This window comes from Phocoena sinus, chromosome 5 (assembly GCF_008692025.1).
Source record: "Phocoena sinus isolate mPhoSin1 chromosome 5, mPhoSin1.pri, whole genome shotgun sequence".
Taxonomy (NCBI): domain Eukaryota; kingdom Metazoa; phylum Chordata; class Mammalia; order Artiodactyla; family Phocoenidae; genus Phocoena; species Phocoena sinus.
Genome location: NC_045767.1, coordinates 3,593,053 through 3,620,536, shown reverse-complemented (window position 1 = coordinate 3,620,536; position 27,484 = coordinate 3,593,053). Strand labels below are relative to the sequence as shown.

At 44.7% G+C, this 27,484-nt stretch overlaps 1 protein-coding gene across 1 annotated transcript in view; it reads right to left on the bottom strand.

The window, feature by feature from the left end:
* AFAP1 (actin filament associated protein 1) overlaps positions 1 to 27,484 on the bottom strand; it is a 125,866-nt gene that overhangs the window by 46,389 nt on the left and 51,993 nt on the right. The window contains 4 exon segments of the mRNA XM_032632611.1: positions 2,101 to 2,182; positions 5,357 to 5,452; positions 21,396 to 21,575; positions 25,396 to 25,607. Of these exon segments, the coding sequence (XP_032488502.1) occupies positions 2,101 to 2,182; positions 5,357 to 5,452; positions 21,396 to 21,575; positions 25,396 to 25,607 (570 nt within the window).

Genomic DNA, 27,484 nt, shown 5'->3' with positions numbered 1-27,484 from the left:
GAATACCATCAAACTACTGATATGCTATGTCTACCAACAGACCCGTTAACCTGCGATTAAATGGTACACGTGCTCAATGCTAGTTGGGGACAGCTGTCACTTCCACACAGATCAGCCCTAGGGACTCAATGCTCTTTGCTCATGTCAGCTGCAGTACCCGTAGCAGCTCTACTAAATTCACCCCAAATCACACCATACTGGCTCATTACGTGCCAGGGCCTGACACCTTGATAGAAGAAACCAGAGTTTTAGAGTCATTGCCTGCGGCTTTGGTCACAGAATCTGGATCGTGTCCATGTACAGTTGACAGTCTAACATTTAGGAGAAACTGCAGGAGTTGGGGATTTCTTCCATGCAGCCAGCAGAGAAATCTGTCTGAGTCACGACATGGCTGGGATCAAGGGAACATTACTAGAACTTCTCAAGTGCAAACTAATCAAGACAGCACAGCAAGGATAAAAGCTACGGTAGACGGTCGGAATGTATTTAAGCTGTTAGCTTCCTTCAGTGACTATTCACTGGGGGTCTACTATAGGCAAAGCACCATTGCCAGGCAAAAAGTGTCTGAACCAAGGTCACCTTTACAAAGCACAGAAGGCTGCTCTTGTTAAAAGGAAACAGAAGAATATCAGACATGTTCACTTACCTGTATATCTAGACATATATATATCATTCTGTAGGACCTAATTTCATGCAGGGACACTGGGAGAGGAAATCACAAACAAGAAAAGAGACCAGCCAAAGCAATGCCCGCTGAGCCTCAGCGTCTGAGCAGGAACCCTCAGATTGTATGTTGTTCTGTTTCAGGGCAAAACTTAAAGATAGCTTTCCTGGCTTTGATTACACATAATGTGCCCTGTGAAGACACAGATGATACCTTCCACTGAATAACTTCCGATGGAAAGAACTAAAATTACGCTCAAGATACAACCGAGTTAGAGAATCGCATGGGCCAAGGCAGAGGTCACAACCCTCTGGCGTGAACCTTGAAATATCACAATAGCCCAGATGATTTAGGCTCCAAGGTTCTTCGTGGCCGGGATTGCTATTCGGTTTAAGGCCAGGAGACCTCTGTGTGTCTCTGAGGTAGAAGACACCTGCCGGGGGAGGGGAGAATGGGGAGCTAGTGTTTCGTGGGGACAGAGCTGCAGTTTACAAGATGAGAAAGTTCTAGAGGCCCATGGTGGGGACGGCTGCACAACACTGAAGACACTTAATGTTGCTGAACTGGGCTTAAAAATGGTTAAGACAGTAAATTTCATGTTATCTGCATTTTACCACAATTAAAAAAGAGGTTTTTTAAAATGAAGGTGAAATAAAGATATTTTCAGACAATTTTTTTTTTTTTTTTTTTTTGCGGTACGCGGGCCTCTCACCGTTGTGGCCTCTCCCGTTGCGGAGCACGGGCTCCGGACGCGCAGGCTCAGCGGCCATGGCTCACGGGCCCAGCCGCTCCACGGCATGTGGGATCTTCCCGGACCGGGGCACGAACCCGTGTCCCCTGCATCTGCAGGCGGACTCCCAACCACTGTGCAACCAGGGAAGCCCCAGACAATCTTTTTTAAAAAGATCAGAAATCTGTGAGTCTGGCCTCCTCATTTTAAGGATGGGGAAACTAAGGCTCACCAAAGAGGAAAAACTTGCTCACAATCTCGCTCTCCAGCAAAGGCAGCGTTGGGATGGGCACGGGGGTTCCCGGTCTCATCATCCAAAGCTCTTTTCCCTGAAAATCACGTCTCCCAGCAAGATGCTGGCGGCCCCCCAGTGCAAATTTGTCTCAGTGATAAATCAGGTGAGGAAGTAACCTGCTGTAAGTCATAAATTAAAATACATGCAGGTCCCATATCAAAACAGTAGGGAGAAAACCTAGGCCAACGTTTGGTAGGACTGAAAGAAAGACATGGAGGAGTAGTATCAACCAAACGGGTTTCTCTGGATTTCTGCAAGTGTAACACGGAATGATAACATCTGCATAACTGAACTACCGAGGACGTTTTCCATACAGAGTTTACAGACCTGGCTGCAGTGCTTTTGTTTGGGGTTTTTTTGTTGTTGTTGTTTTGTTTTGTTTTATATATTTTTGGCACAAACAGAACTCACCTTGTTCTTTTCCATTACACACAGCAATTCCATTTTCTGTAACACCCTCCCCATCTGAGCTTGGTCTCTCTGAAGACAGTTTCTGTGAGGATCAAAAGATTAAGTTATTCTTACAATGGCCACACTGACCAAGTGTTGCATCATGATCAATCAAACATCATCTCAAAAGTGAAAGAAAATGTGGGCCACATTCCTAATAATCTGGAGACAGGGCCCAACTATAACACGGACTACCTGGTTGGTTTGCTACAACAGCTTTAAAAACATCGAAAGAGCAAAGAAAAAAGCCTCTGAGGTTATACTAACACACGCTATGGTACCAAGCTTGTTTCAATCAAATCACTTTTTCTTGCAAATAATTTTGAAAAAAATATCGCGTTGGTCAAAAAATTTGTTCGGGTTTTTCCGTAACATCTTACGGAAAAACCCGAACTAACTTTTCTGGCCAACCAAATATTAGGAGTACATAAAAGATTCCCCCTCACCAAGCCACGTTATCCTTCCAGAAATAAATCCTACACCATTCATTTAATTTCCTCCCAGCATTCACCAATAACTGGGCGAGTGTCAAGTATCTGCTCACAACAATACAGTCAGAATATACACAGAGAGATGAGTTACTATCAAAGCCATCAAAGGGCACAGGGATACCCGTAATTATTTTAATCCTAATATATGGGTTTGAGGAGCCTAGTTAGGATTCCAGGTTAGTTTCAGGAGAAGAAACATAGTTCTGAGCAGAACCTCTTCCATTCCAACCAGAGACCCTGTGGAGTCACAGTGAAGGAAGTGGCTCCAGAACACCCCTCCTCAGAACCTCAAATTACACCCCAGGGTCACAGAGACTGGCCAGCGGGGAGACAATCAAAGTATCCGGATGATACCAGAACACAGGGACACACGCGCTCACCTCGTGATAAGAGGTCCAGGCAGTGCTGGGCCAAGATGGCAGGCAGGTGCCAGTAACCCCCAGTGGTACCGGCAAGAGACAAAGTAAAAGAATTATGGCTTTAGCGGGATCCTAGTGTGTGCCACATTCCAGTGACAGAAGGACTAAAAGCCCAGCTCTCAGGCCAGGAAGCGCCCCTGGGATCTGGGTCAACAGGTCCGGCCAGGCACTAACAGTGCCACCTTAGAAACCAAGACAGTAAAAGAGAACTGCCAACTCCCGCGTGAGTGGGTGAAAGGAGCCCCGACGTGTTGCTGATGAGAAAGAGAACAGGATCAAACTTTTCAAAAGAAACTTGCTTAGTCCCATGAATCAAAATCTTTAAAAATTCTATCCTTTGGTCTAGTAAGCCAGCTTCTAGGACTCTCTTCTCAGGTCATAGTCAGAGAAGCAGCAAAGATTTACACAAAAGTGTCAGGTTATTTTACACGACTCAAAAAAGAAAAAAGAGAGCCTAGTGGGGGGGGTATATAAATAACAGAGTTATATGAGTTTGGTATTATTCAGGTGATGAAAATGCAAACATGCTCGTTGCATGTTATGTGTTTTCAAAAACCTGGAAAACTAATAGTATAAAGGTTAACTGAAAAGAAAAAAAGGAAAAAGCAGCATAAGAAATTTTATGCATCAGATTATCCAAACTGTAAAAGAAACACATGAATAGAAGAAAACTGGTTTAAAAACATGCAGAGCTTTGAGAGGAGCTCTAGACTCCTAAGTGACTTTATCCATCCTATTTCTGGTTCTTTACTTTCTAAATTTTCTGCAGTGAACAGGCATTAGTTTTGTAATCAGGAAAAAAGAGAAATAGGCCTACTATGTCACAATATCAGGGTGAGGGTTGTGAGGTTAACTTTATACGTCAACTTGGAGGGTGTTTGTGGATGAAACTAACATTTGAACTGGTGAACTTTGGGGCTTCCCTGGTGGTGCAGTGATTAAGAATCCACCTACCAATGCAGGGGGCATGGGTTCGAGCCCTGGTCCAGGAAGATCTCACATGCCGTGGAGCAACTAAGCCCGTGCACCCCAACTACTGAGTCTGCGCTCTAGAGCCCGCGAGCCACAACTACTGAGCCCACGTGCCACAACTACTGAAGCCCACGTGCCTAGAGCCCGTGCTCCGCAACAAGAGAAGCCACTGCAATGAGAAGCCCGCACACCGCAACAAAGAGTAGCCCTGGCTCGCGCAACTAGAGAAAGCCTGCACGCCTCAACAAAGACCCAACACAACCAAAACTAAATAAATAGATAAATAAATAAAATAAATTTTAAAAAATAAAAAAATAAATTGGTGAACTTTGAATAAGCAGATTGCCTTCCACAGTATAGGTGGGTCTCACCCAAGCAGCTGAAGGTCTGAATTAAAAAAATAAAAAACGGGCCTCCCAAGCAAGGGGTGGTGGGGGGCAGTCCTCCAAAAGACTTCACCTGCGCCATCAGCTCTCCTAGGTCTCCAGCCTAAGGCCCCATGATGCAGATTTTGGACTCACCTGTCTCCATAACCTTGTGAGCCAATTCCTCATAATAAATCTCTCAGTATGCATATAATTGTATATGTGGAATTTTATCTTTCTTGAAATTTCATGTATATTTTATAATATATATAAAATTTGTGTACACACACATACATACATACCCCACTGGTTCTGTTTCTCTGGAGAACCCTGCCTAAAACAAGAATAGACAAAGAAGGATCTGTTCACCAGTAGGGCAGGGGCCAAACAGGGAGCGCTCAGAAAGTTCCTGAGACAGAGGCTACCGACAGAACACGGTGGGGCACAAAGCCAGGGATCTCCATGGAAGCGAGATCTCTGCACATACAGGCAACAGAGCTCCATCAGAGGCAGACAGCAGGAGTGGCGGGTTCACGTGCTCTGGCAGGAGGGCTAGCCCTACCCACCTGCTGCGTGCTCACGGCGCCCAAGTACAGAGCAGAGAAGGACAGGAAGTGTTACCCGTCTGCTGGGAATAAACCTCTGGGAAGGTGCACTGACGAAGCACCTGCTGTATTCCAGAAGAACACAGAGCTGCCTGTGTAACAGCAGGTGACCTTGATCACCTTAGATCCTGTGCCACGTTTACAGCCATTCCTGCATCTACAGCTGGGAAGAATAAAACTAACCATGCAGTCCGTAAAACAGCCAGCGTGAGCTTCGTACAGAGCAGGCAGAGAGGAAGCAGGGCTGCATTACCTTTTTCCTTTTTTCAACCAGAAGTGCTGAAGTATCAGAGGTGTTATGTAAACTCCGAGGAAGGCCCAAGCTAACTGCAAGGTTAATTCCTAGAAAGAAACACGCCCCTTACCTTCTCCAGTTCTGCCTTGTGCACCGGGGAGCTGGAGGGGGGAGGACATTCCGAGTCTGCCGGCCCACTGCAGCCGCTGTAGATCTCTCTGACCACCTGTGGTGAGTGCACAAGGGCAGAGATGGTTACACAAGGGTCCAAGCAGAGGCAGGAGGTGCGGTAGGAAAGTTCCGAGGGGTCAGAGGCATCTGGATTTAAGCTCCAGGATGCCAGGCACTCGTTTGTTCATTCTTTCACTCATCATTCACCAAATGTCTATCCCGTCCTGGTACTGACAGAGGTTCTGGGATACGGAAGGGAACGGTGTACGTGAGAGTCCTGCCCTCATGGGGCTTCCGCTCCAGTAAAAGTTAGGTACCACGATAAACAACGAATATCACCAAAAACTGGAGGTAAGACAGCAGTCAGCGCTACAAAGAATAGAAGAGAGTCTTTAACAAAAAGGGGTGGCTGACTTATATCAAGAGAGGCCTTCCTGGGATGACATGTAAGCTGAAAGCTGAGCTCAATGACCAGAAGGATGCAGCCACGTGAAGAACCGGCGGAAAGGGCTGTAGGCAGAGGGGACAAGGTGCAAGGCCCTGTGGTGGATGTGAAGAGTTTACGGAAGATCCAGAGTACCAGGGGCCAGGAGATGGGCTGGGAGAGGCCAGCGGGAGCCAGGGGATCACTGTCAACAGGCTGGTGCTCATGGCCATGGATGGAATGAGCCAACGGGGGGAGGGTGAGACAAAGCAGGACGGAGACCCAGGAGGAGACCTCGAGCCAGTCAGTACATGGGGTGGGGCCAAAGGAGAGAAGCAGCTGGAAGAGTCTGAGCTGCGATGGACAGGGAAGCCAGAAGCAAACCAGAAGAGCTCACCTCCAAGAAGAGGGAGCAGGAGGGAGGGAGGCGGTGGGCATGGCCGGAGGGGACACCTAGGGAGGAGCGGAGCAGAGGAAGGACTCTGCAGAGACGGGGCGGGCTGGGCTCTAGAGAAGCAGGGGAGGGCGCAGGAAGGCCGGCGCGGGCGGGCGGCAGTAGGAGTCTGAGAAGGCGCCTGACTGCTCTGTGAGGTAGGCACAGCAGTACTGGCTGAGAGGCGTCACCTCTCTCACCTCGGCATCCTCACTAGCAAAGGAAGGCGCATCAACATGACCTGCCTTGTATTTATGGCTGAGTGAAGAGAGAACGTGACCCTGCCTGCAAGATGCCTCAGCCAGCACCTGCACGTGTACACTGTCACCAGCACCATCGCTGCCAGCACCTGTACGGTTTACGCTGAGAGCTCAGAAAGGGATCCTGGCCCAGACCCGCAGGTGTCAGGACCATCTTGCGGCACTACTGGCAAGCACGGCCACCTCTGCGGCCACCCACTGTCCCTCCCGTCCTTCCTGAGCTCCTGCAAGGAGCTGGGCATGGTTCTGATCACTGGGGACGTGCAGCAAACAAGACAGACAAGCTCCCGGGTTGGTGCAGCTTACACTCTGGTGAATGAAGAGCTAGCAGGCAAAGCTTTCAAAATGTCTTCTATTCTTTTTGGAACTAAGCTGCAATTTGGGTTCAACCCAAGTGCCTTCTGAGAAAAAAATAAAAAAGCAATGCCAAAGCCCCAGCTATCTGTGTAGTAACTTTGCAATACGATCTCAGCAGACACATCCAGATTCCCTTGGCTTGCTCTGGGATTGGGATGGGAGCCAGGAACGGACGGGAGGCCGGCACAGCATTTCCAGCCATCCTGCTGCCCAGCTGCTTTACGAAAAAGCAGTGGAGTGAGGTCCACGTTGCAGAATAAAACAGGAGAAAAAGGAAAAGAAGAAACCCAGAGAGCTTGCTGCAATGTTTTTCTCCTTGTTGAGTCTGAGGTGTGAAAACGTAAGCAAAGGTGACACCAACCAGGTGACCTGCACCTCCTGAATGTCTCCGAGCAGAAAAGGTTCCCTCAGTTTTGCGTTTCATGCTAATTTCACTGCTGCTTTTTCTGCAGCAGGTCTTTATTCCCTCACCTCCCCTGTGTTTATCAAGCCTTCAGCTGACAAGGCACACTTTTATCTGACCTAAGGATGAGACGTTTTCTTCCCTCTTGGGAAAGGGTATACTGCAATGGAAAACTCCTGGGCTTCTGCATCTGACGGGAGCTGGGGCTGAAGCCTCAGTGCCACCACCAGCTCCAGAGGCACGGCTGAGCCACCCAGGCTGTGAGCCTCCATCTCTGCCCACAACGTGTGAAAGTGACGCCCACTGGGACAGCTCAACGAGGATGCCAACGTGTGCTCTCTTCCCGCGAAAATGCATTCAACTGTACACACGCTGTTAAGGGTCTCGAGGTCCTTGTTTCAGACTAGAAGGCTAAACCCCACAAAACACTACCTGCAGAAACCTATCTCTGGCAAAAGCTTTTATGCAAAACACAGTTGTCTGTTTTCTTTCCTTTTTTTTTTTCTTTTTTTCAAAGGGGGAAGGATCTATGAAGCTCCAGTCAGATCTCAGGTATCTCCTGGAGAAGGTGTGCTCCCTTCTCGGCTGGACAGGACTCATCCTTCATGAGCAGCCTGGGTCCCCCGTGACCAGGAAGCCTGCTCGGAAACTCCCGCATGGAACACAATGCAGCTGCCCCTCCACGGGCCACGCATTGCACTCAGGCCCTGGTCACGGGCATCCTGGACCCGCAGGTCTGCTTTTTCTATCAAGCCGGGTTCATTTTGAGAGAAGGGGCTCCGTCTCACTTAGGCTGGCATTCCCAATGTCTAGCACATAACAGCGACTAAAAAAAAGTTTGATGAAAGAAAAAGAGGAGGGAATGAAGAGATAAATTCGACCTGAAATTCCCTATGAGAAAAAAAAAAAAAAAGCTGTGAATGAAAAACAGAAGGAAAGAGACTAGGCCGTCACATGAGAAAAGTAAAGCCTTGTAACAAAGTTTCCCTAGTCCTCTGCATAGATTCCTAAAATCCTCAGGGATGGGGAGGTTTTAAAAAATAAAAGAGAGAGAGGGCTTCCCTGGTGGTGCAGTGGTTAAGAATCCGCCTGCCGATGCAGGGGATACGGATTCGAGCCCTGTCCGGGAAGATCCCACATGCCGTGGAGCAACTAAGCCCGTGCGCCGTAACTACTGACTGAGCCTGCGCTCTAGCGCTCGAGAGCCACAGCTAATGAGCCCACACACCTGGAGCCCGTGCTCCGCGACGAGAAGCCACCGCAATGAGGAGCCCACACGCAGCAACGAGGAGTAGCCCCCGCTCGCCACAACTGGAGAAAGCCAGCGCGCAGCAACGAAGACCCGATGCAGCCAAAAATTTAATGAATTAATTAATTTAAAAAAGAAAGAGAGAGAGAGAAAGAAAAAGAGCATCAGCTAAAAGCCATGCCTGCAGCACAGCACACCCCAGCCTCACCAACTTCCTCCCACTCCTGGCGCTGGGCTGTCCCCTCCACTCTCCCCCGGCCCATACCAGGTCCTGTTTTTCCCGCAAACAAACGTTTGGGGAACCGAGGAATCTCTGACGCTCCGAAGCCAGGGGAGCTCACCGAGCCTTCAAAGCCAGCTCACGAAATGCAGTCAACCCTCTGAGAAGCCTTTCCCGATGAAGTCAACCCAAATACCCGCATGCTTACAATGCTGTACATAGATAAACTATACCCCTTCCTCCCTATTAGTTTCTCCCTTCTAGAACTTGAATTCCTCGTGGAGAGAACAGAATGAGGTGGATTCGGTAGACCAGAGGAGACCCAGCACGCCTGGGGCCAGGTGGGGTTATTCGTGGTATCCCAGCAACATGAGACTGTTTAATAACAGTAGTTACATCCCAGGTACAGAGAAAGGCACTGCTGAAAAGATCAATGAGAGAAACCAGTCTTTCTTTCCATGGGTTTTATCAAATGGTTGGATTATTTCAGGTTATCTTCACGGAACTGTCTTTCTTCTCTGATTGCTGTTTATTGCCATATTGCCCCTGCAGAGTTCATTCGGAAGTAGTAAATAAAAGGTTTATCACCCGATTTCTCAAATAGCTGCAAATGAGGTTTTTACACTAATATACTTCTTTTGAAAGAGCCATGTTCTGTGAGAAGTTTAATACGTATTAAAGAGAACTGGATCCAAATTCAGAATCACAAATCCCTCAAAATACAAACTGTTATATGTTCTGTGGTATTTTTGTTTGCTTTTAACTTGAGCCTGCATCTCCAGAAACACAATCTCTGCACATTTTTTAAGGAAATCTGACCGCTCCATTTCTGGGAATATTGACTCTTGTCTTCCGAGTGACCCCAACAAGATGGTTCATGTTTGCAGCATGTGCACACACACACCGAGGGGGAACTCTGGCAAGAGCTGCTGGTAATGGAAGCTGCAGACCAAAAGGACAGAAACAAATTTGGTAATGATCCTTGAAGAAGCGTCTGTCAAGTCCTGTACTGGCCCAACAAAGGCCCCAGGCTTCTCACACCTGACAGAGGGAGCGCGTGTGACTTACCAAAAAGGTCTTTAATTGTTACACTGAAGCCACGTTTCGAAATACTGAACACCTGGATAATAGGTTTAGGACAGTACGGGAGAAGAGGAGTTTAAATGAATAAAAGACTTGGCATCTGTTTTACAAGGCAATTCATGACAGAGAGTTGTTAGAATTTTCACAGAAGGAATCCTAAGACGTGATACTAATGAATCACCAATTTCAAGTGTTTGTTACAGTTCTAAGAGTGCGTTTATATAACTTTTTCATTCTAGCTTTTTGACCATTCTGATCAGTATTATTTCCACTTGATAGATAAAGGGGAAAGAGTTTGCTGACCAAAAATATTATAATGAGTTAAAGGCATTCTCAGAATCTACTCCAGATTTCCAGACTTTTCATTCAATCCTCTGTCACTCTAACACGCTATCATCAAGATAAAGAAGGGTTGTTTCTTTTACGATAGTTCTTTAAGAAGAAGAGTCTACTTCAATCATAAAGATGTGGCCTTGACAAGGTGAAATAAAAAAAACATGATGACAGCATTGACTTCTTACACATAAAATGATGATTTCAAAGTTTTTAATCATTTAGGGAAAAAAAGTTGGAAGCCACATACTAGCGGGTTTCAAGGCTCTCTCTAAAGCTGCAGCAGTCAAGACAATGTGGCATTGACATGAGAATATACAAACAGACGAATAAACAGAACAAGGAGCCCAGAAAGGACGCACACATAACACAATCAACTGATTTCCAATTGTGGCAATTAAGTCCATTTCAATGGTACTAAAACAACCAACTATGCATATGGAAGGAAATGAATCTTGACTCCCGTATGTCATCCTGTACATGGAAACCAATATGCATGAATCAGAGACCTAAATGTAAGACTGAGCCAGTAAAATTCTGGAAGAAAATACAGGTTCTATCTTGGTAACCTGGAATATGCTAAAATTGGGGGGTGGGCAGGATGCAAAAAGTACTGACTACAGAAGTAAAGACTGATACACTAGATTTCAGATTTAACAATTCCTGTTCATCAAAAGGTACCATTAAGGAAGATAATTAGAGATTAATCAGAGAGTAATTCTTTAAGTCAAGAAACACTGAGAGGAAGAGGGACATTTCAGGTTTTAACTACCAGTAAATATAACCATTTAAATTTTGTATGCAACAAATAACATAGCCTCAAAAATACTAAGCAAAAACTAACAGAAATAAAAAAGACATAGATAAATTCATAATCAAAGTGGTAGATATTCCCACATCTCTCTCTCTCTGAGTAACTGATAAAACAAATAAATAAATTAGTAAGGATATAGAAGATTTGAACATGACAATTAATGACGGTGATCTAACAACCATATATGGAAGAGTACACCAAGCAAATGCATAATACACATCCCTTACAAGTAGACACTGAACACTTACCAAAACCGACTACATGCTGAGCAATACATCAAGTCTATAAATTTCTACTTTGTGAAACCATATAAAGTTCTGTGACTAGAGTGGAATTAAACTAGAAATGTAAAACAATCAGGTAATTTTTTTAAAAAATCACTGAATACTTGGAAACTAAGCAATATATTCCCAAATAAACCATTAGTAAAAAAGGGAATCAAAACAGATATTAGGAAATATTTTAAATTGAATGATAGGGGACTTCTCTGGTGGTGCAGTGGTTAAGAACCTGCGTGCCAATGCAGGGGACACGGATTCGATTCCTGGTCTGGGAAGATCCCACTTGCCGCGGAGCAACTAAGCCTGTGTGCCACAGCTACTGCACCTACGCTCTAGAGCCCACGTGCCACAACTACTGAAGCCCATGCGCCTAGAGCCCGTGCTCTGCAATAAGAGAAGCCGCTACAATGAGAAGCCCACACACCGCAACAAAGAGTAGTCCCCACTCGCTGCAACTAGAGAAAGCCCACGCTCCATAACAAAGACCCACTGCAGCCAAAAAACAAAACAAAAAAACCATTAAACTGAATGATAAAAACACACACACAAAAAATCAAAATAGAGGATGCAGCTAAAACTGTACTTAGAGGGAAATGCATAGCTTTAAATCCATATACACACACACACACACACACACACACACATATGGAAAGGGCTAACAATCAATTATCTAAGTACACAATTCAAGAAGTTGGGATAATTACAGAAAATTAAGCCAAAACAAAGTGAAAGAAGAGGAGAACTTAATAAAATAGAAAACAATAGTACTATAGAGAAAAATCAACAGAGGAAAAATTTGGTTTTTTTGAAAGAACTAATAAGACAGATAAACTTCTGGCAAGACTGATGAAGAAAAAGGGGCAGCACATGGTATCTTGACTTCTGGTTGCCACATAGAAAGGCACGCAGGCCACCACTCTCACCTTGACAACAAAAACAAGGTGGGTGAGCTCTAAAAAAATTCAGAGAGAATTTTTCAGAGAGAACAGAGAGAATACCCCAGCAAACCAAAGAGCTGGCCAGCATCAGGCCAAAAAGAAAACCAAGCTGGTCCAGAAAGCTAGCATGTGTCTGTAGCACACAGAGACCTCCAGACTTCCACCATAGCTCAGAACCTAAGCCATGCTGATGGAAAATTCCAGATCCAGCTCTGAAACCATGTGAAGGCAATAGCAAAGTGAATCAAAGTAAAGCTGCAGCCCAGTCCAGATCTGCCTCAACTAGTGAGATGGAGGCAGCCCATCTATGAGCAGCAGACGGGAGAAGGGGCACACCCTTTTCTGGAGGGAACAGTAATTACTTCAGTCTCTACTGTTCTTTTACACAAAGCAGATGGAATACAATGTAAACTCATGAGACAAATTCAATAGGAACAGTCCTAGAGATGATTCAGAATTACAAAACACTTTAAAATAACTATGATAGGAAGTCAAAACAGATCGTGAAAAAGGCATTAAGACATGTGCGAAGAGATACAGAATTTCAGAAGAGAGATGGAAACTATTTTTTTTAAAAAAAGCAAAAGAAAAATGCTAGAAATGAAAAATAGGATGTCACAAAAGAATAATTCATAAGATGGGCTTAAGGGCACACTGGACACAGAAGAGGATAGGACAGTAAACTTGAGGATGGGTAAATCTAAAGTATCCACCCAAACTGAAACACGCAGAAGAGTGAAGAAAAACAGAACAGAGAATCCAAAATCCATGGGATATTCCAAATGACCTAACATGTACCAACAAATTTTAAAAGGAGAGGAGAGAAAAAATGAGCCAGAAAAATATTTGAAAAGATAATAGCCAAAAATGGTCCAAAACCAATGAAAGACATCAACCCACAGACCAAAAAAAAGCTCTGAGAAAGATAAAAACCTATAGAGCCACACCCAGACACCTCAGTCAAGTGCTGAAAACCAAAGATTAAAAAAGCAAATCTTAAAGGGAGCCACGAAAAAAAAAAAATGACACATCACATTCAAAGGCACAATTGATACAAGTGATGGCTAACTTCTCACCAAAAGTTAAGGTGAAATAAAGACATTTCTAGTCAAAGCTGAAAGGAGAAGAAAAAAACAAACAAAAAGCTGAAAGGAGTTATCTCCAGAAGGTCTGCTCTACAAGAAATCATTTTATTTTATTAATTTCTTTAGGGTGAAAGGAAATGATGACACTACATGGAGGCCTTTCTTCAGGAAGAAACAAAGTAAAGTAAGGGGAGATGCCTGGGAGAGTACGAAAGACCTTTCTTGGGACTTCCCTGGCAGTCCAGTGGTTAAGACTCTTCCACTGCAGGGGGCGCAGGTTTGATCTCTGGTCGGAGAACTAAGATCAACCTTTCTTCAAGGACACACAGGGTCAGGTTCTATGAGCTAAAGTATACAATAAACTTGTTTGTGATCCTCCTTGAGAAGTCTGGCAAAACCACAACGATAGTCTCCTAGCACATTAAATCATGCTGAAAACTCTTTTCAACTGTATTCCTCTAAAACTGCTTGAAACCAGGAGGTGCTGTAAAACCCCTACATTACCCAGCAGGGAATGAGCGAAAAAAGCAAGAAAAGGACGGATGCAGTTTACCAAGGTCAGCATTAGGGCTCTCACGGATTCTCATTAGAAAAGGACAGTGGTGTCTACAGCGCAGCCAATTTCCCTTAAACATTCTCTTTGGTATAGACCTTTAAGAGTTGTTTTGGGATGTTTATTAATTTATTTGCAGTAGGGGATACGGCAGATGATTGGCACATGGCTTCCTCCCTATGGGCACACAGGAAGATGTTTCCCAGACTCCCTGCAGGTCTGGGCAAAGGAGGGTGGGAGGAAGGGCTGTGAACACTCGTAGCTCTGGCCCCTAAAAACATCCTGCTGTCATCTTGATTTCCAAACAGATTTCAACAGGAGCTCGTATGTTTATTAACACCACCAATAACAGCAGCTTGCACCTACATACGTGCTCATACAGGCGAGGTGCTCTTCTAAACACTTTATATCTTAACATGGTTGCAGCCTCACAACCCTAAAAAGCAGACACTACTTTCAACCCCTCGCATTTTCATAGATGAGAAAACTGAGGCACGGAGAAGTCAAGCAACTCATCTAAGACACTCAGCGAGTGACGGCGGGGCTGAGGTCAGAACTCAGCGTCGGACTCCAGTCTGCGCTCTAGCGACACTGTCTTTCTACACAGTGCTGGCTCACCACCTTCTCCTTCCCGGCTCCTTTATATTTATTATAATGAATTTCAGAAGCAGTTATAAGAGTCAAATAAAACTTTAGTGAAAATGGCTGTGGAATGCCATTTGCCTTAACAGCCTATATCTGCCTGCAGAAACACTTACTTGCTCTCAAATGCTCTCTTCCATGAGGACTTTTATCCAAGTGGAAATGAGTAGGCTGAGCTAGAGCTGTGATTACCAAACCTGGCTTGGCCTCGGGCATCGGGAGGTTCCTTAAAAATAGATTTCTGAGCAGAATATCTACAAAAAGGGCAAAGGATATAGACAGACAGTTCACGGAAACAGTAATACAGCCATAGGCTCTTGAACCCTATAAAAAGATGCTCAATGTCACTCATAATGAGAGAAATGCAGATTAAAACTAGATGAGATATCATTTTCCCTTATCAGGCTGGCAAAAATTCAAAAGTTGATAACGCAGGCTGCTGGCAGGACAGTAGCGGGAAAAGGCACTCACATGCTTTTGGGAGGAAAAGGCACTCACACTGGTGGGGGGAAACGCACTGTTGGTGGGAAGGGAAACTGGTAAACCTATGAAGTGATTCAACTGTATCTCAAAATTCCAATAGCTTATAACCTTCATGCAAACAATTCCTCTGTTTGGAAATACAGTCTACAGACTAGCAAAACTGTGAGACGATGTGGGTACAGGATTAACATTATAGAGCTCCCTGTCACACCAAAAGAATGACAACAGCCCCATCTCCACAAAGAGAAGATAAGATTTTTTTTAAGTATATTCTATTTATAAAATGAAATGCTATGTACTGTAAAAGGGAAAAAGTGCTCTATCCTCTAACTTGGAGAAAAAAAGTCTCCAAGATACTCTATTTAGGAAAAAAAACCAAGGTGCAGAACCTTGTTTCTGCACCCTTTTTATGAGGGTGGGGGGACGGGTATTGAAATTTGCATTTCTATTTGCTGCATAGGTACAAAGAAACTCAAAGGAGACGTACAAAGTGATTGCTCTCACACACTGCTGGTAGAACGACAACTGTACAAACGACCCTGGAGGACAATTTGCGAGGCTCTGGTAATGCTGAAGGTGTGCACATATCAACACCAGCAATTCCAACATACGGTCTCCATCCTAGAGAAACCAGGACACCGAGACCAGGTGACCCGCATGAGAATGCTCACCGAACACTGCCCGTGACAGTGAGAGGGTGCAAGCAAATGAGGGAAAACAGCTGGCTGCAGAACACGTGCAGTTTGAAGCCATTTCCGTGGAAATTTTAAACATGAAAAATAACGTCATTTTTTCTTGTTTATGAGGACAGACATTGTAAGTAAAAAGTATTTCTAAAGTATACCTAGATAATAATCAAGACCAAATTCAAGATACAAGTAACCTTGGAAGACAGAAAGAATTTTTATTTTTAATGATTAACATCTTTACTAATGATAAAGCCCTTATAAATGGTTCAAAAAGAATAAAAAGACACAATCGAGGGAGAGAGAATTAATAGGGCAGACATGTTTCAATTACACCTGTGGCTTTTTGGATCTTAAAAAGGGTAAAAGATATAGAGTAAAAAGAAAAAAAGTTCTTAGGTCCCAAATGAATCTAATCATTAGGGATTAGGATTGTTTTTTTGTTTATTGGGTTTTTTTTTTTAATTTCCAGTTGATTCTGATAAGGCAGCCAATCTAACAACAATATCTGGATGAAACTAAACGAAAACGTCTCAGGTCTCTGCTGATTTTAAAAAATTAAAATTCTGTAACTGATTGATTGAAAGCAGTTTTGTCATCAGACTTCCATTTCTCATCAAGACTTCTTAGGTTCTTGTATTACAATATGCGATGGAAGTAAAGCACAAACATTAAGTGGAGTAATTAATCAAGTTAAACCCTTTAGAAAAAGATAATTTACCAAGTATTTACTTCTTTTTAAAGCAATATCAGCAAATGCTAAAAAGTTTTTGCAGTTAAGCTCCCATTGACAGAGTCATCATTCTATAATTAGCTAAGGGCCTGTGACCTGTATCTCACATCTGCTGAAATAAGGTGTAAGACTATTTCACCCCGTCAGCACCTGACATCTTGAAAAAGTTTTGTCTTTGTCTATTTGTGAGCTGCACTGTCCGCTCATTCCTATTTCCCAGTGAAACAGTAAAACCCAGTGAACGCTAGATGACTTCATGTTAGACCAATATCATTAACAAGGGAGCTGCTCTTTAGTACGCATAAAATACTCAACAGACTGTGAGAACAGATGGAAAAGAGAAGAAAGCTTAGGTTTCAGAGTGTCCCTTCTTGGGTTCTCCACTAGGGAACAGGTAAACACAAAAATGCAGAAGGCCGGATACAGGTAACCAAGACTGGGACCAGGTGAAGAAAACAGAATCACATATAAGGCTCCTCGTTTACTTCCTCATTCTCTCCCTCCTTACTGAAGGAATGGTGCTAAGAACCTAGAAGTGAGGAATAAAAAGAGAGAATGGCAAATTGTCAAGACGGCCCAGCAGAATGAAAATGAAAATGACGCCAGGAAATTCAGAGGTCAACTCCTGGCCCCATCACTGGCTGATCACTGTGACATCCCGTCTACCTGGGACTTGGTATCTCACCTGTGAGATGAAATGGCCAATAGTAACACCTTTTTCAGGCAGCGGTTTTGAGGATTAAGAGATAATAATGATGGAAAAGTACTTTGGTAACACCAGTGGTTGACATGTAACGTATTAAGATTCTGTGTCTGGAAGGCTAAACCAATTCAGCAGCAGTAACTCCTGATCACAGGACTCCCATTAAAAAAAAAAAAATGCTCTGCTCCATCTCCCAAATTACAGGGATGAGAAAAGCCACATCTATGTGCTCTGCCCCAACAGAAACCATCATTGCTGTCATCACAGAGTCTGACCCTTATACTTTCCTGGGGGACGAGAGGGAAGTGAGGCTCAAAGTTTAAAGGATGCTGGCATGTTATAAGAACCATTGTTATAAAATGTCTCATCGGGCTTTCCCACCCACTCCCAACCGGTTTTTCAAAGCAAGTACTAGCAGGCAATGATGGACTAGAAGGTTTGGACCAATTCTCCTGATAAAGACAATGAGGAAAGCAAGATGAAATAAACACAGCATCTTCCTAAGAGCAAGAAAGAGCTATTATCATAGTGTGGAATTACCCGGTCATGATCCAGAAGTATATGGGAATCCGGAGAAGTAGCCCAGCAGCCGGGACTGCCTTTGATACCCCCCAGAGGAGGTAGCCAAGAAGCTAGGTAGCACTCTGACAGCTCTGGCGGAATAGGGACCGAAAACTGGAGTCCAGGGCTCGCCAAGGATGAGGCCCCTGGCAAAACCCTCACGCTTAATATTAGGGCCCCAAGATTAGTAGCTGGAGTAAGACTGTAATAAAAATAAGCCTGCCTGGGCTTCCCTGATAGCGCAGTGTTGAGAGTCCGCCTGCCGATGCAGAGGACACAGGTTCGTGCCCCGGTCCGGGGAGATCCCACATGCCGCGGAGCGGCTGGGCCCGTGAGCCATGGCCGCTGAGCCTGCGCGTCCGGAGCCTGTGCTCCGCAACGGGAGAGGCCACAACAGTGAGAGGCCTGCGTACCGCAAAAAAAATAAATAAATAAGGCTGCCCTTGAATGGACTGCAGGCTGACTTCAAGTCACCTCGATGGCTCTGAAAATCTCAAGCTCTGAAATTAAATTAAACTGATTTTGGAGACCTACTGCCCCCTCAAGCATGTGGCACAGGCAAATGCTCTTGGATAGAAAAAAGCACTGTCCTGAGAATCAAATTATTTCTATAAGGACAACTAGACACCCACAAGAAAAAGAATGAAATTGGACCCCTACCTCACACTACAAGCAAACACTACATCAAAATGGAACACTATATGGCTATTACAAGAAAATACAGGTGTAAATCTTAAGGCCTAGGATTAAACAATGGCTTCTTAGAAATGACACAAAAAGCAATAAAAAGGAATGAGATACTAATCCATATACAACATGGATGAACCTTGAGAACATTATGCTAAGTAAAAGAAGACAGTCACCAAAGGACATATGTTGTATGAGTGCATTGGCAAATCTGTAGGGACAGAAAGCAGATGAGTGGTTGTCTGGGGCTGGGGCTGGGGGAAATGACTGCTAGCATAGTGAGGACAGCTCTTCTCTTTGGGTTCACGAAAATGTTCTGAAATTAGATTATAGTGATAGTTGTACAACTCCGTGAATATACTAAAAACCACTGAATCATATGTTAAAAGGATGAATTGCATGAAATGTGAATTATACTTCAATAAGCTGTTATTAAATATGATTATAATATTTTTTTTCCAAATATAATGCCCAGCATGATCGTTAGATAACCTGGCATGCAAGAAGACAAAATGACATGAACAAGAAAAGGCACAACAGATAACAGAACCAGGTCCAAACTCAACCAAAACCACTGTCAAAACAATTATGTCTGTTATGTGCTTGTTATTGGAGAGAAAAGCCAAACAAACATTCCTAAAAAGAAACAACCAGAAATTCAAGAACTGGAAACTACTATAAACAAAATTAAGAATCCAGTGAATGGGAACAAACTTAATAGCAGATTAGATCCAGCTAAAGAGAGACATAGTGAGCAGGAAAGTAACAAGAAAAAATTAACCAGACTAAAGGGAAAAAAAGGATAGTAAAACACAAAGAGAAGATAAAAGTGGAATATAGTGAAAAAGTCTAACATATATTTAAATTAGTTGGGGGAGAGGAGGAAATGGGCAAAGTTATATTTTAAGGGAAATGGCTGAAAATTTTTTCTAAAACAGAAAAATACCAATCCACAGATTTAAAAATCCCAGGGAATCCCAAGCAGAATAAATAAAAAAGAACTGACATCCAGACACAATAAAGTGAAACCAGAAAATCAAAGTAAAAGAGAAAGCTCTATCCTCCTTGGAGAAATGTCTATTTAGGTCTTCTGCCCATTTTTGGACTGGGTTGTTTGTTTTTTGGATATTGAGCTGCATGAGCCGCTTGTATACTTTGGAGATTAATCCTTTGTCAGCTGCTTCGTTTGCAAATATTTCCTCCCATTCTGAGGGTTGTCTTTTCGTCTTGGTTATGGTTTCCTTTGCTGTGCAAAAGCTTTTAAGTTTCATTAGGTTCCATTTGTTTATTTTTGGTTTTATTTCCATTTCTCTAGGAGGTGGATCAAAAAGGATCTTGCTGTGATTTATGTCATAGAGTGTTCTGCCTGTGTCATCCTCTAAGAGTTTTATAGTGTCTTGCCTTACATTTAGGCCTTCAATCCATTTTGAGTTTATTTTTGTGTATGGTGTTAGGGAGTGTTCTAACTTCATTCTTTCACATGTAGCTGTCCAGTTTTCCCAGCATCACTTATTGAAGAAGCTGTCTTTTCTCTATTGTATATTCTTGCCTCCTTTATCAAAGATAAGGTGACCATACGTGCGTGGGTTTATCTCTGGGCTTTCTATCCTGTTCCACTGATCTATATTTCTGTTTTTGTGCCAGTACCATACTGTCTTGATTACTGTAGCTTTGTAGACATTTCTCCAAAGAAGATATACAGATTGCCAACAAACACATGAAAGGATGCTCAACATCACTAATCATTAGAGAAATGCAAATCAAAACTACAATGAGGTATCACCTCACACTGGCCAGAATGGCCATCATCAAAATATCTACAAACAATAAATGCTGGAGAGGGTGTGGAGAAAAGGGAACCCTCTTGCACTGGGAATGTAAACTGATACAGCCACTATGGAGAACAGTATGTAGGTTCCTTACACAACTAAAAATAGGGCTTCCCTGGTGGCGCAGTGGTTGAGAGTCCGCCTGCCGATGCAGGGGACGTAGGGTCGTTCCCCCGTCCAGGAAGACCCCACATGCCACGGAGCGGCTGGGCCCGTGAGCCATGGCCACTGAGCCTGCGCGTCTGGAGCCTGTGCCCCACAACGGGAGAGGCCACAACAGTGAGAGGCCCACGTAACGCAAAGAAAAAAAAAAACTAAAAATAGAACTACCATATGACCCAGCAATTCCACTACTGGGCATATACCATGAGAAAACCATAATTAAAAAAGTCATGTACCACAATGTTCATTGTAGCTCTATTTACAATAGCCAGGACGTGGAAGCAACCTATGTGTCCATCGACAGGTGAATGGATAAAGAGGATGTGGCACGCATATACAATGGAATATTACTCAGCCATAAAAAGAAATGAAACTGAGTTATTTGTAGTGAGGTGGATAGACCTAGAGTCTGTCATACACAGTGAAGTAAGTGAGAAGGAGAAAGACAGATACCGTATGCTAACACATATATATGGAATCTAAAAAAAAAAAAAGGTTCTGAAGAACCTAGGGGCCGGACAGGAATAAAGAAACAGACGTAGAGAACAGACTTGAGGACTCAGGGAGGAGGAAGGGTAAGCTGTGACAATGTGAGAGAGTGGCATGGACATATATACACTACCAAACCTAAAAGAGATAGCTAGTGGGAAGCAGCCGCATAGCACAGGGAGATCAGCTCGGTGCTTTGTGACCACCTAGAGGGGTGGGATAGGGAGGGTGGGAGGGAGACACAAGAGGGAGGAGATATGGGGATATATGTATACGTACAGCTGATTCACTTTGTTATACAGCAGCAACTAACACAACTATGTAAAGCAATTATACTCCAATAAAGATGTTAAAAAGAAAAAAAAGAAACCTCTAGAAGCAGCCTGTAAACAGGGGGTATATTGCCTTTTGAAGACAAAATTTAAAGTGATTAACCTCAAAGTAATCAGAATATTCCACTATCAAAGGCAAAACTATTCAGGTTAATCCACTGTTCACCTACGCTTGGCAAAAAGTACAAATTCAATAAAACAGATCTCAGAAAGAGGTTTGGGAAAGAAAACGTCTCAGAAACAAAAGCAACAAGTTACCTTCAGCCACTGTTCGGCCTGCTCCTTGCTCTGGACAGCAAGAACAAGTGGGTCTGTTCCCTGCTGAGTAATTTTCAATTCGTGCTTCTTCTTTTTGCTGTCTTTTGGGATGTATGTAATGTTGCAACCTTGAAGCGGCAGTTCCATCTGGGGCTGCTGGTCCTTGGAACTTTTGTAGCACTGCATTGGACAGGAGAAATCAAAGTTAGGCTGTAAGGAAGTCCAAGCAGAAACACTGATAAAACTCCGGCACAATGAAAACAGGAGTACTGGCGAAGCACCTGGAGGTCCGACTGAAGGGTGGAGATACTCAGAGATTGGAAGAGCGACCTGCAGACACTGGGACTCACATAGAGAGCACCGCTCCACACCAGCACCTCCCCTCCATGTGCGTGCAAAAACATCTGCTCATTAATTCAGCAGAATTTACCAAGCACCCAGGAGATGACTCGGTGGGAAACAAAGTCCCTGCTCTGATGGAGCTTATGTTCTAGTGGAGCTTCCCCATTAAGCGACACGAAGATACTAGATTTGCTGAAATGGCGCTGCCGCCCTATTGGCAGACAGGACCTCGGATACTTTACTCCACAGCCTATGTTGTTTGGTGTCCTCCTATCCCATCCCTATCCTCCTTCTGAAAGACAGGTGAATGATTTTATGAAGAGTATACATATCAACATATAACGGACAAAAATGTCTGCAAAGCTGTGCTTTCTGGTTGAGTAGAGGGTCCAAAACGCACGCTGCTCCGTCTGCATCACTGACATTCGCCTTAGAGCTTTCAGTGCTGTGGGGACACGGACACTGAGTTCCCATCACTCTCGCTTGATCTAGACCTCTCAAACCAGATCTTTGTCCAAAGGCTTCCCCTCCTGCCCAGGGTTCACTGCATTACTGGGGACCAAAAGCACAGCCCGTAATGGCAATACGTGCTCTAAGAGTTCAGGCATCTGGGTCCCAGCTCTGCTACTAATTTAATCTGGGTTCCCACAAGTCGTTTAAGCTTTCTGAGCCTGCTTCCTTTTTTGTGAAATGATTTATTGCTGTTCTTCTTATTATTTTATTGAATTACATTATTATTAAATAATTAGCAATAATAACAGTGGCTACCAAATACTGAGTGTCTACCTTATGTGAGGCATTTCATACATCTCATTTAATCGTCACGTTTGTCCATTTTGCAGATCAGGAAATTGAGGTTCTGGTGGTTGGGAAACTAGTCCAAAATCAGGCATCCCGAACAGTGGCAGAGGCAGGGCTCTAGCCCCAAACTTTGTGAGTGCAGAGCCTGCACCCAGGACCCTAATCCATCTACTGACGAAGGAATGAATGAACAGATACTCCTTTTCAGAAATGATTTCTAGAGCCCTCTCCTGTTTTACAGTTCTAAGACCTTGGCTCCTAAATGGCACAGGTATGGAAGATACCCACTTTTTTAAGAAGTAAAACTGATGGCCACCCTGCCTAAAAAGGAAGAAAAAAATACACCAAAAACAACTAATCTCAGGTTGCTATGAATGTTTACCATTTACCAGACTTTTCACATTCTCGGTATGTGCAAAAAAAAAAGTGAAAAGGAAACTAACAGTAGAAGGAATTGGAAAGGAAATTTTTTTTTAATTAAATGAATTTATTTATTTATTTTTGGCTGTGTTGGGTCTTCGTTGCTGCGCGCGGGCTTTCTCTAGCTGTGGCGAGCAGGGACTCCTCTTCGTTGTGGTGCGCGGGCTTCTCATTGCGGTGGCTTCTCTTGTTGGGGCGCACGGGCTCTAGGCCCGCGGGCTTCAATAGTTGTGGCGCTTGGGCCTCAGTAGTTGTGGCTCGCGGGCTCTAGAGCACAGGCTCAGTAGTTGTGGCGCACGGGCTTAGTTGCTCCGTGGCATGTGGGATCTTCCCGGACCAGGGCTCGAACCCGTGTCTCCTGAATTGGCAGGCGGATTCTTAACTACTGTACCACCAGGGGAGTCCCAGGAAATTTTATAGCTTGTATTTTTGCTTAAGTTAAACACTTCAAAATGGACATGTTATCAGTAATACCATACAGTAACGTCTGGAGCTCCCTGCAGGTTGGATTCCCAGGGAAGATGACTGTAAAACAGAGCAGCACACGGGATATTTATTAAGGGGCATTTATTTAAGAGCTATACCTGTATGAGGACAGGGACTGGGTAGAGGAAGAAGGTAAGCTTCAGTGCAGTCCAAATACAAGGCCCTGAAGAACCGCACGGGAGCTCTGGAGCTGGACCGCGCCTGCAGGCTGGTCCCACGAGGCGGGGCATTCACACTCAGGCATCACAGGGGATGCAGACGCCCTGGGAAGGGACGTGACCTTGGGAAGCTGTCTGCCGGCAGCCGTCCCCACAAGTGAGGGAACTGAAGGGGTCTGGGCACACGATAGCGTCCACCAGAGAGCTGCCTGGGCATAGAAACGAACAGGTTCTGGAAGGCTACTCAAAACAGCTGGTCATGGTGGTGCCTGTGTGAAGACAGGCCAGGAGCACTTAGGGGAAGAGGCCGGCTTTCTGTTCTGTCGATTTTTTTTTTCACCATCAACAGGGGTCATTTGGGCGGTTGGATCATAGGTCATTTTTGAACGAAAAACTGCTTCGTAATGAAACTTTGATTCTGCATTTCATCGAAGACGGTGCTTTCACGTGGTTCTCCATTAATCTCTTCTTAAATATTTACGACTCCTCTAAATGGCAGGCATTATCATCCCGGTTTGGAAGATGGGAAACCCGGTAGGTGATGCAAGAAACAGAAGATGAGGAGGCAGGGAGGGAGGAGACGAGAGCGGGGGTGGTGGAGTGGGGGCCGGGCAGAGGGTCCGATGTCCGCTGACCCTACCCTCCACCACAAGCTGCCCACAGCGCGTTTTACATGAGAGTCGACTGTATAGTTTTAAAATGTTTATATAATATATCCACTTCTTGCAGCCATTATGTCAGATTGTAAATACAGACCATATTAATCTTTCTCATCTTTTTTTTCTTTCGTTCTTTACTTTAAAATTCCCCCATGGCATCATCACTTTTGGCATATTCTAAATTTGGGAGAAATTCAGGCCACACATGTGGAAAAAACATGTACTTGCACTGCTCAAAAAAAAAAATTTTTTTTAACAAAACCATTAATTAAAAAACATACAATGTCCTAAGAATCTAGTAAATCAGATTCCCATAATTCACAGATGAGACTATTTTTTTAAAAGGGGGTTATCTGCTCCACTGAAAAGTGAGGTACAGAATCATACATTCTCATGTGTTCTGTTTTAATATACTTTTGAGTGATTTTTTTTCCCCAAGGTTAATTTGAAGGGAAAACAAAATACAATAACACACTCTTAACATTCACAATGCCAATAACCAGCCATGGTTTCTACAGCTGGGAAGGAAGGAGGAGGGACAGACGGTGTGTCTCAAAGGCTCTTGCTTCCTTACTGGGTTCCCTGGTAGACTAACGCCTACAGCAAAGGGTCTCTGTCCTCCTGTTTCCGTTCCTCTGTTACTTACTCTGTCTTTCTATTCTGCCTCTCTGAGTTACAAGAAAAGAAAAAAAAGAGTCAGCCTTTTGCTTTCCAAAAGAATTTCCTTTCCTGGGCACTCTCCCCCAGACCTCGCCTGGCCTGCCCGGCCCACTTGGATGACCTGGCTTTGAGGAATTCACTGACTCACTACAAATGAGAAAATCCACCCTGCGACCTCCGGCAAGTTAAAGCAGCGTGCATTTCCACTGACATGAACCGCAGACGCTGGCTCCAGATGGGGATGGTTTTGCCCGCTGGTTGCTTCAGGGGGGCTGGCGAAACCAACAGCGTTAAAGCCATGGTAGCCTCGGCCAGGGCTCACTGACGGCCCATCACGGGCCAGCCCTTGACCGCTGTTCCTTCTCCCTCCCGCCGATGTTACCACCACCCGCCTGGGTGTACATTCCACCCAGTGAGACGGCCGGCCACATCTTACCGACTCTACACAAGAGCAACCAAGTCGCAAGGCCTTACCAGTAGTTTGGTGTCTTTGATGACGCAGAGTAACTTGGTCCACTGCCCGAAGCGTTTCTTCCGCAGCAGGAAGGCACAGATCTTGGCGTCCTTTACCAGGTCCATGGAGGCCTCCTCCGAGGGCCACTGGTGCCGCGTTTTCTTCCCCTTTCCGTCTTCCTCCTCTTCGTCGTATGATTCGTAAGAGCTACTCATTGCATCTGAGTCATAATCTGTCAAAAGTAAGAAATAAAAGTAAAAAACCTGGTTACAAAAGCCTCATCTTGAGGACCACCTACGGGCTGCAGGGTACATTATTATATTCATAAACGAGAAAGAGGCTTCTGCCTTCGAGTAACTGGGGAAACGTTAGTTAGTAAAAACAGGGAAAAATAACTACGGCTTGGGCAGCGGAAACTCAACGAAGAGTTTTCAACTGAAGTGACTAAGAATGCCATATTTACAAAAACCACTTCTGGACTCTTCTATACGGGCCCAGCACCTGCAGACCCTACGTTGTCGAATCCTTGCTGCGTTCTTGCCGGGCACCATGACCCCCATCTCACAGAGAGTTTCGCCAAAGAAAACTCCCACCCACACCTTCATGTTAAAGTCCTTTCAAGTCTGCAATGTGCTCTTCCTTCCTGGCATCGCCACACGCACAAGCCCTTCCTAAGGTTCGAGATCCAACCCAAGGCCACCCCTCTCCTTCAGGTCATCCGTGGGATTTTCAGAAAGGTTCACACCTTCTGGCTCTGCCACGCACCAACACTTAAATACCAGGTTGTCTGTAGTCTCCCAGCTAGATCCCACTTTCCCTTACCTCGGAGTCTCACACGCTGCTCTCACCCAGGCTTCGCACTCATCCCACTCAGACTCCTGCCTTTGCCTGGACACGTGCTCTCATCACTCGGGACTTAACTTACAGCACCTCCTCCCTGAAGCCCTCTCTGGATCACCAGCACTGACTGCTATAGACTGAATTGGGTGCCCCCCAAATTCACGTGTTGAAGCTCAAACCCCAGTGTGACTGCATTTGGCAACAGGACTTTTAGGAGGTAATTACGGTTAAATGAGGTCGTAATCCCCTTAGAAGAAAAGAAAGAGGGAGATCCCGCACTCTCTCCCTGCCGTGTGAGGACACGGGGCGAAGGTGGATGTACATAAGCCAGGAAGAGAGCCCTCACCACAGGCCGACCACGCCAGAGCCCTGATTGTGGGCTTCCAGCCTCTAGAACTCTGAGAAAATAAATGCCTACTGTTTTATCACCCAGTCTATGCTATTTTGTTACGGCAGCCAGAGCTAAGACAGCAGGTGAAATGCCCCTGCCCTCTGCTTCCACACTACCCAACACAAAACTTATCTCACTGTATTGTCACCTCTGTCTGTCTGCCTGCCCCACATCAGGCTGTTAAGTCCCCTGCAGGAAGGTAGGCCACCCTGTTGGATGTGATTGTCCCGGCACTTAACAAACTACCTGGCACAGGGCCAGTAACAAATATTTATAGAAGGGAGGACTGTTAGATCGACTGAAATTCAATGCAAAGCCCTCAGAAGGACGGCTGGCTTCTTAAAAGTGATGAATAAATACTAGTGACTATGAGTGATCTTATTAATTTCAGCCCTGCTGGATCATAAGGTCCTGGAGGCCGTGTCTGATTCATCTCTGCACTCCCCTCAACCCCCGGACACATCTGGAATACATCTGCTTTCATAACACACGTGAGGAATGAACACCTAGACGAGGAATGAGCGACAGATAAGGAGAAACCATGGATGAAGTAGCCGGCTGCACGCGACGGGAGAAGGGGCAGAAAAGGCTGACCTTGCACAGAGCAGAACTCCTGGAAACCGGGCTGTGCTCTGTACTCCGTGGTCACACTTGCATGTTAATCTCCCCACAAAGAATTATTTACGGAGGGGGGGGGAATGGAAAGACTGGTAGTTTAGATCGAATTTTAAATCCTGATAAAGTAGTCAAGGAAAGATTTTAAGCAAGAGACTAGGACGACCGAAGAGGTAACTCTGGCAAGTCATATCTTATGCACTTTTTGATAAATATATTTTATAATAAAAGGTTTTTTAAGTTCAGCACATGGGGAGGGAAGT